This window comes from Ascaphus truei, chromosome 18, assembly GCF_040206685.1.
Source record: "Ascaphus truei isolate aAscTru1 chromosome 18, aAscTru1.hap1, whole genome shotgun sequence".
Lineage (NCBI taxonomy): Eukaryota > Metazoa > Chordata > Amphibia > Anura > Ascaphidae > Ascaphus > Ascaphus truei.
The window spans coordinates 16698130-16708129 of record NC_134500.1 but is presented as its reverse complement, the minus strand read 5'-3'; the positions used below and the strand labels follow the sequence as shown (position 1 = coordinate 16708129).

The window sequence follows — 10000 nt, the reverse complement described above, 5'->3', positions numbered from 1 at the left end:
TTGCTGTCAGAGGCAGTGGTCTGTATAACAGACAAAAAAAGAAAAGGGAAGGGCCAGACCCCATTCTCCAAATGCACGTTTACTATGTGTGCTCTGGTGTTACATGTATGTGACTGACATAGGGAATCGGCCCTGCTATATGGCTCAGCTATAGTGGGGTTTAATGTCATCACCCAAACGACTCGACACACACACGCATGTGTGATATACAATAGATTTATGAAGAATAGATTACTGAATAACATATGTGTATGCGTGTTTTTGTTGTGTTACATATAATGGATTCATTAAGAATATGGAAACACTGATTGATATATATATATATATATATATATATATATATATATATATATATACGTCTTTATATAAATGTATATGTGTATATATATATATATATATATATATATATATATATATATATATATATATATATATATATATATATATATATATATATATATATATATATATACATACATACATACATATATATACTGTATATACATGCGTGTGTGTTAAACATCACCTTTTTCCCATCCAATATTAAACATTGTATGGGGGTGAAAGACAGAAACACTTGATTGCAAACCTTTACCTCTGGTAAATTCACCATAGAGAGATTATATAGAGAGAGGCTCTGGGTGCCAGCTACGAGCCCCCGTGTAACGATTGATAATCTTCCTTCGATTGGGAGAGTATTTTTACGACAATTTGGTCAACCTGAATCTCCATTTATTTACATGGATCAATAGTGGAAACAACCGCTTGAATTAGAATGTAGGATCCCCTTCTTGGCTTTATATGAGCATGGAATCTGCCAATCTGTGCGAGTGTGCTGCAGAAGAGGGGAATCTAACCGAATGCAAGTGAATGTCAATATGTTACACATTAATACATACACATCCATTATAAACACACACACACACACACACATATTAGATTTTATATATATATATATATATATATATATATATATATATATATATATATATATATATATATATATATATATATATATATATTTCTAGTAAATATTTATTAAATCCCTGATCATTGCATTTACATTGTCATCATTCCTAAACATAATTACAATGCCTTTATATTTTCACTTTTGTTTGTTTTTGTTGTGCCGTATTAAAATGATTCGTAAAAAAACACATTTTTTTTTTCAGTATTGCCTAAATAAGTGCAATGTAAGTGGTATAGTCAAACATAACATTGACCTTAACATGAAACTAGGACAAGTGTATAGGTTTTGCTCGGGTAAAGTTGCAGACAAAGACACTCAGAAATATATATATATATATATATATATATATATATATATATATATATATATATATATATATATATATATATATATTTTTTTTTTTTTTTTTTTTTATGGTGAGATCTAAAATAAATTACACAATGTGAATATTCGTGTGTATAGATATATATCTATATATATATATATCTATATACACCAATATTCACATTGTGTAATTTATTTTAGATCTCACCATAAAAAATGTACCATTATTTATCTTTCGTTTTCTTTAGTTTCCACTTTTTTTTTGTGCACACTGGATTTACCATAATTATATTGAACAGATAATAAAACGGTTTTAAAAAAAATAAACTATTTAATCACAGCTGCTTAGAGAAAAATCCGCAATGGCTGTAACAGTGTTGTACATTGGTCCTTGTTCTGCGTGTGCTTAATTTACTATAATCACTGTAACAGACGTGTTTTTACATTGCACCTCTGACTATATTCTGTGCATTAAAAAATACATCAATGGTATCCTCCTCCAGGACTCTCCACTTTTCTACATGTATTGATATCTTAAATCCCCCCCAGTGGGCTCAAAAGCTGTTATATCAAATATCGTTAGCCGAAAATAAATGTAAAATAAATAATTGAGCTGGAAGGTCAGTAGAAATAAACAGGCAAGATAATGCTTAAGTTAAATTGGCAAAAAACTGAAATAGTTGCAGAACACGGATATGGGCAATATATTCATGTTCACTATATGTTCTTTACCATATGATCTTGACCAAATAAATATAATAATAATTATAATAATAATAATAATAATAATAAATAACTGCATTTAAACCCTTTTGACACCAGATCCGAAAGATAAATACACTTCATATGGTATAAAGTTTTGGTTATCTTCTATACCCCACAAGCACATTTTCTAACTCATAATCCTTTAAAGTAAAAAAAATATATATATATATATATATATATATATATATATATATATATATATATATATATATATTAATATGCGGCTTGCTGGTACTGTATATCATAGCAAATAAATGGATCAAATTGAATTGCCAATTATAACCACTTTTTCTGCAACTTTACTATTTTTCCCCATCCAATCCGAAATGTCCCCCCCTTTCCCCCCACCACTTCTTGAGATTAATGAATTAATGAATTAATTTACACTTCTTCCATAGATTGCTCTGCAATGTGAAGGCAAAGTCCGGAAAATAACACAACTTTCACAATTTACTTTCAAATTTCAGATGTCTGTATTCTTCTGCACAAACTTGGTGTTGTTCCCCCCCCTCCCCCTCCTCAAAATAAGGCAGCCTCTTGCTAATAGCAAAATTTACGCAGATAGATAGATAGATAGATAGATAGATAGATAGATAGATAGATAGATAGATAGATAGATAGATAGATAGATATTCAAAGTAAAAAAAAGACAAGATCAACACACATTCAAATTCACTAAAATCCCATATTTTATAGCTATTAACCAACTCTTATTATTTATACCATGCTGCATGAAAGCCTGGTCCCACCTCAACAGCACTCCAGTAAATTATACAAATGGTAAGTACTTTTTATATTGGGGGAGTTTACAACATGGAACTGGATTCATATATTTGGAAGGATTGGGGACCACATTCTAATGTTTTCAGCACCCCACTCACCTACTCTCAGGTGATCTGCTAATGGCAAGGTATAACAGACTTGTACATTTGTAATCATCCATGAAAATGAAAGATAGAAACAGGGGTAATTCAGCTCAGGGTAACTTTTCTTTTAAATAAAGTTAGAAGTTAGGCTGACTTGTCTGATCTAGGGGTTATCAATATGTGGTGGACAAGCTTATCTTACTTTGGCCAAAATATGTAACTAAAACTCCAATTTAAATAAAATATTAGAAATAGTTGAAAATGTGCAGGCTTTTATGCGGCATGATATAAGTAACAAGAAATAGAACAATTAAAACAAATATTGTAAGTGCTGTTTACAATGAGTGAGCTTTCATAACTCATGGAACTATATAACCAAAGTCCAAAGTTCCCTATACACATTACATGCATTTTTGCTCTTTCTTATTATGCTTAGACCTACATGTAAATCTACACTTTTCTTATTTAGTTCCATGAAAATAAGAAGGATAATAATGACAAAGATATCTTTTAGTTCAGAGAATAACCAAAGCTGCAGTGCAAGATAATACTGAGGCCATTTAATGTTTACTATATATATATATATATAACTATATAACTAAAATAACTATTTTAACCCCTTTTGTAATGGAGTGAGTTGTAAAACACTGCAGATCAATGTGATCCAGACACCCCCCACAACTGCATGGGCAAGTGTATCTCTTTGAATTCTCAGTTTATCCTCTAAGAATCCAATTGCATATGTTTTTTTTTTAATGATCTGGACAGCTGTCCTGAGACCTGCAAACCATTTCACATTTGTCTCTGAGCAGCTTTTTAGAATTAGAATGATTTTCTGCCATCATGTGTCTCAGTTGGTGAGCAAAGGTTACTTTTGTTCTGGATTTCAATCCATTGCTGTTCTATGCAAGAGGGGCCACTCTTTTTCTTTCCCACAATAGGTATTTATCACTTCTTTTATTTTTTTAGATTTATGCTTTACCTTCGATTTACTTCAGTGGCATAATCTAGGCCTATCTCTTTCTGGCAAAGGAGGTATTTACCAATCAATAGAAGTTCAGAACTCTAGAAACAGTGGGTATTTAGTTACCTGACCTCCTTTAGTCAGATTGTAGTGTCCATTCAGTTTCCCTTTAATCCCCCATGTATGAGCAGGAGGATTTTGTCTATGTGCATAAATTAAAACAAATTAGTCACAATAATATATGTATGTGTATCTTTATTTATATAGTGCCATTTATTTACATGTGGGCTTCACAGCAGTAACACGTGACATAATAATATAACACATAATAGGAATAAGCACTTCAGACATGAAAGTAACATTAGGAAAAGGGAGTCCCTGCCCCGAGGAGCTTACAATCTAAGTACATATCCTGGCACACTAAACAAAATAGAAAATGGAAGGTAGAATGCACAAAATACAGCTTAACACACAAGACATGGCAATAATAGGTAAAAAGCAAATAACATACAAAGACACCACAATAATGACAAATACCGTACATATTTATTTATATACAAAAACATATGGGGGGGTTTTTCCCATTATTTTGGTGTCTGTTGGGTGTGATTTGCCCTTTCCCTAATATATCTTGTTAGGTGTCCAGTATATTTTAGATATATATATACACATATATAAACACACACATACATATGTTACGTATATGTATGTATATATATATATAGAATTTTACAGCAGTTTTGATGCAGGATGTTACGTATATGTATGTATGTATATAATATATATATATAGTCAGATAAGGCAGTTGGCACTCCAATAGGTGCTGTTAAGCCACAGGTGCACGTCCCATATAGAGAATGTAGTTATACGTTACCGTTCCCCCTGAGGAAGGTCCCATTCTGTAGGACCGAAACGTTGGGTTTCTGGATGTATTTTTGCTTTCACTAATACACTTTGATCTTCAACATTGAGTGCTGTCTCTTGTTTACCAATCCTTGGAACGGTAACGTATAACTATATATATATATATATATATATATATATATATATATATTATATACATACATACATATACGTAACATCCTGCATCAAAACTGCTGTAAAATTCTTGCCCCAGTTTTGCAGGCAGGAGGCTTTGACCAGGATAAACTTTGATAAACCTGGGTTGTTGTTTTTCTTCTGTGCACTAGTTACCAGCGTTGGCCATTTTCATAAAACCGCACTGGAAAACGTACCCCCATTATTTAAAACAAAACAAAAAACAGATGTAGCAGCCTTTACAAAAGGGAATAAGTCTACCAACATATATACCACGTTAATAAACTAATAATAATTCACCTTCAGTGCAAAACAGTGCAAAATAATTACTTGTAAGTCCATAAAGATGTAACAAGTGTAATAGACTGGCTGCTGCTAATGGCTCTTACAGAATAGTTCACAGTTGATACATTGAGCAGTTTGTGTTGCTCACTCCTGCACACTAACCTTGAGAAGCATGCAGTATTTGAGATTGACATATCAACCCCCCCTCCCCCTCCAAATGTCATACTGTTTGTGTTTTATTTTGGGGGTTTTTTTTTGCTGCTAATGATGGGGTTTTCCATATTACTATGATTCAGGGTTTGCTTTCATATCTCCTCCCAAGTGGCAACTGTTCTTTTACTACAGCTATGCTTTGGAAAGTGAGCTGCAAACCCTGGGTTTGCTACATCTGTAATCTGGAGTAATCCAGTCGCTTTAAGACAGGGGTGGCCAACTCCAATCCTCAAGGGCTACCAACAGGTCAGATTTTCAGGATATCCCTGCTTCAGCACAGGTGGCTCAATCTGAGCCCCTGATTGAGCCAGCTGTGCCGAAGCAGAGATATCCTCAAACCCTGACCTGTTGGTAGCCCTTGAGGACTGGACTTGGCTCCCCATGCATTAGAAAGAGAGTATACTGGTTGTTTCTACGGTATGTCAGATACATTTCCTTCTTCATACCTGCCAACTAGCTCCAGGTCTACAGTGTGACAATATCTCCATCCTGCTTCTTGCTGATCTCTTTGCAACTGCGTCTTCAGATCTTACTTTTTTTTTGTAACAAACTGAACTGCATCATTATTGCACTCTTGATTGTAATTCTGACAAGTAGGCGGTTGGCAGAAGATTGGCGCGGCAAGACCGCAGCATGATGGCATTATTTGCTACTTTATAGAATAGATTAGTTGTGTGACTGAGAAAAATATATTACGCTTGCACACAAACAAAAAGCACTTTCTCAAATGCTAATGGCAGGCACAAATTCATGAGCAACATACAATTGTTTGGATCAAATGTGATCTACATCTGCATTAGAAACACAAATGTATATAGCCGTAAAGGGATCAGCAAGGGTGAGGACATTGTTGTCATACGTTTGAATAAAAAAAATATTTTAATAATAAAGTTATTAATATGACATAAAGTTATTATCATGAAATAAAGTTATTTCATATTAATAACTTTATTTAAGGCAGCGCTTTTTTCCGATGGGGCACAAAGCGCATCACAATTACAGTACAGCGCCTGGTACACAGCGCATAGGAATTATAACAGACACAGCCCCCGCCCAGATGAGCTTACAATCTATGATTTTGGTGCCTGAGGCACAGGGAGATAAAGTGACGTTCCCAGGTCACAAGGAGCTGACATTGGGAAAGGATACAGATTTCCCTGCTTCAAACTCAGTGTCATTGTTTACACAGTCGGCGTCTTTACTCACCGATCCGCTCCTTCTTATTAGCTAGTATTTTCCTTTCTAAATCGCAGGCCCCCGATCCTTTCCACCTGTGTCCATGTACATTTACCTAAAACATGCGACTGAACAGGGACACTGAAATCTGGTTGTGTTCATGGCAGAGAGAGGTAAACATCATGTAGCCATCTATAATAAATGAGACCCGCAGGAAACATGCATGATGTTATTTATGAGATCAGCATCAGCTCGTACAAGTGTTACACGTTTACAATGAAACTCATTTGGTTACCAGTGCTAGGAGTAAATGTATCTTCAGATGTGTCTTGTAAAGAAACAGGCCACGTAAAGTTGATAGTAGTGATCAATGCCCTAACCCAGGAGTTCACAAACTTTTTCCCCTGCGCCCCTCTGCCTGCTCATCCCCACTGCTCGCGACCCCCCCCCCCTTTTTACCTTGTCTCCGGCGTTCTTACATCCCATCATGTGATGTCACGTTGCCATGGCAATGCGATGTCATGTGACCCCGTGGTGTCATTTGATGCCGCGTTGCCATGGCAAAGCGTCGCCAGAAGCAGCCGGAGACAAGGTAAGGGAGTTACAGAGGCGTTTCGCGATCCCCCCGCATTTAACTTAAATGCTTTAGGGAAGAGCGCGGGGCCACTGTAAGTACCGCACACACACCCCCCCCTAGAAAATCACGCTCCCCCAGTTACGCACCCCTGCACTAACCTTCTGTAGTATATCTCGCTCAGAATATTTGATAACATGATGGTTATCTCTACATAAACTATTACAGGGGTGGCCAACTCCAGTCCTCAAGGGCCACCAACAGGTCACGTTTAAAGGATATCCCTGCTTCAGCGCAGGTGACTCACTATTATATGAGGAACTCTTTAAATGTATTACAACTAGAGGTGGCCTTCCGACACTATCACTGAAAATCCGCCCCTCGGATTAGTAATCCGAACCAGAAAACCGAAACCAAATCAGAAAAATGGAATTATAATAGGGGGAGGTGAAGCAGAGGAGGGTAAATAGTGGTGTAGCCTGAAGCTGAAGCCATTGTGTTGCGAGGTTTAGTTGTGGGTTGGTTAGGCCAGCGGTGTGCAAAGTGGGGGGTGCAGGATTTTTTTGGGGGGGCACGGGTGGTTGCAGAGGCCCCGCGCCCTTCCCCATGGCATTTAAATTAAATTCCTGGGGGATCTACTTACCGTGATTCTGACGGCTGCTGTGACGCATCGCCATGGCAACACGGCATCAAATGACACCGCAGTGGAATGCGGAGTGATGTCACAAGCACGTCTCCATGACAACGGGGTCACGTGACATCACGTCATGTGACCCCGAAGCGTGTTAAGGGGGCGCGAGAGCAAATGGGAGCTGGCAGGGGGTGCAGCGCCAAATGTTTGCGCTCCCCTGGGTTAGGCTGTTGCTGTGTGTAGTACTAAAGCTTAACAATGTATACATTATTTACTTAATAAAACGTGTAGCTGAACCATTAACCTGTGACTAACTGGAGTTTCCGTTAAGTAGTAGTCTAGTAGTGTGACTCTAGTCACCGCAGGGCCGGCCCTAGGCTGCGCTTATACTTACGGCGATGGCGCACAGCGCCATCACAAGTACCTGAAGTCTGTTGCGGGTGCCCACAGTGGGCGTGACCGCGATAGCATTGCGTAGCGACCTGAACCTCTGAAGACAAGTGATTTTGTCTTAGAGAGCGACAGCAGCGTGACGGCAGCGTGACGTGAGCGGTTCAGCCAATGAGGGTGAACCCCCCATGGCCACGACTCCGCCACACCCCCTGTCGCCTCCCGAGGTCTCCTGAACCAAAGTGCAACTATCGCTATAGCGACGGCGACCTGTGACGTCCCGCGGTCGCACGCCCGTCACCATCTCTCTAAGAGTAACCTTAGGCTTTACGGGGCCCAAGGCGGCACGCTGGCAGACAAAGAAAGAAAAAAGGGAGACTTACCTCGATGTGAAGCTCTCCTCCGGCAGTGTCGCGACGTCATGCACACTGTGACATTGCATTGCCATGCCAACGCGACGCTCCGGAAAAGGCACACACACACCTACCTCTCTGACGGTCCGCCCCATGCTCCCTCCTGTCCCTCCTCATGTTGGCGCCGGAATCCTTCTGATCGGAGGGGGGAACTGGAGGGGGGATGGCCGCGATCCCTCCTCCACCACCCCCACCCCCCTCCAGTCGGGTGAAATTTGGATCCCAGCACCAACAGGAGGCAGAGGACAGAGAGGAGCGAGCACGGGGCCCAAGGCAGGGTCTTGCCCTAAGACCGGGCCTGCATTGCCAATGGGGTGTGGGCTGTGGGCTCCTGTATACGTTTCTGTTTGTAGTATATTACCCTGCATATACCAGTTTATTAATATTAATCTTAAATAATCCCAATTATAATATTCACATTTGTCACGTCGGATTTGTTTAAATCCCACGTTGGATTAAGTCTGCCGTCATTTTTTAATTTTTTTTGGACAATCTGATGTCGGGTTCGATATAAACACGTTCCGTGGACTGGATATACGTTCAATCCAATGTCGGATTTATGTAAGATTCGAGACACCGAGCTTTATGGACGGAGTTTAAATAATCCGCGTGGGTTAAAGTTGGGAAATAACGAAGTCGGATTTTAACGCGCGGATCAGATTTTGAACTCCAGTCCTCCACCCCACCACCCCCCCCCCCCAATAGATCAGGTTTTCAGGATATCCCAGCTTCAGCACAGATGGCTCAATCAAAAGCTCAGTAAGAGACCGAGCCTCTAATTGAGCAACCTGTACTGAAGCAGGGACTGATTGAGTCACTTTGCTGAAGCAGGGATTTCCTAAAAACCTGACCAGTTGGGGGTCTTGAGAACTGGAGCCTGACCTAAGTGGACACTGTTTTACAAGGTTCATAATTTCTTAGGAGAGGGTATAACAATGGCCGAGTGGATTAATTGGAGGAATATCATTTGGTGCATGTGGTTGCCTATTTATTACAACCTGGATAAACAATAATTTAATTATAAACAAAGTAGTAAACTGAAGCCTCCTCCACTAATACCATCTCTCACATCTCTGCTTAGTTGAATTTTGCAGGATGCAGTGGGTAAGATGTACTTCAATCCACGGGTCAAAACAAAAAACAACTGCTTTGTATATAAAATATCGCTCCGCATTCCGTTTATTTGGTGCTGGGATTTGGCAATGCGTGCGCAAAAAAAGAAACGATTAGATATATCAAAGAGAAAAATTACATTCTTATGGGGTTTGTAAGACATTAGTATTGGGTTTAAGTATTAGAATCACCTGGAAGCAACACTGGAGTAAAAATGAAAAGGCATTGTGTTTTAATGTTGTTTTATTTTTATTATTTTCTGAACTCCGGAGTAGAGA

General features: G+C 38.7%; 1 protein-coding gene across 3 annotated transcripts in view; it reads left to right on the top strand.

The window, feature by feature from the left end:
• ONECUT1 (one cut homeobox 1) overlaps positions 1-10000 on the top strand; it is a 44075-nt gene that overhangs the window by 3100 nt on the left and 30975 nt on the right. The window contains exon 2 of one of the 3 annotated variants that reach the window (XM_075575715.1): positions 2798-2839. The exons of the other annotated variants lie outside the window; for them this stretch is intronic. Coding sequence (XP_075431830.1) covers positions 2798-2839 — 42 coding nt within the window. The remainder of the gene's footprint in view (positions 1-2797; positions 2840-10000) is intronic. 3 annotated transcript variants of the gene reach the window in all.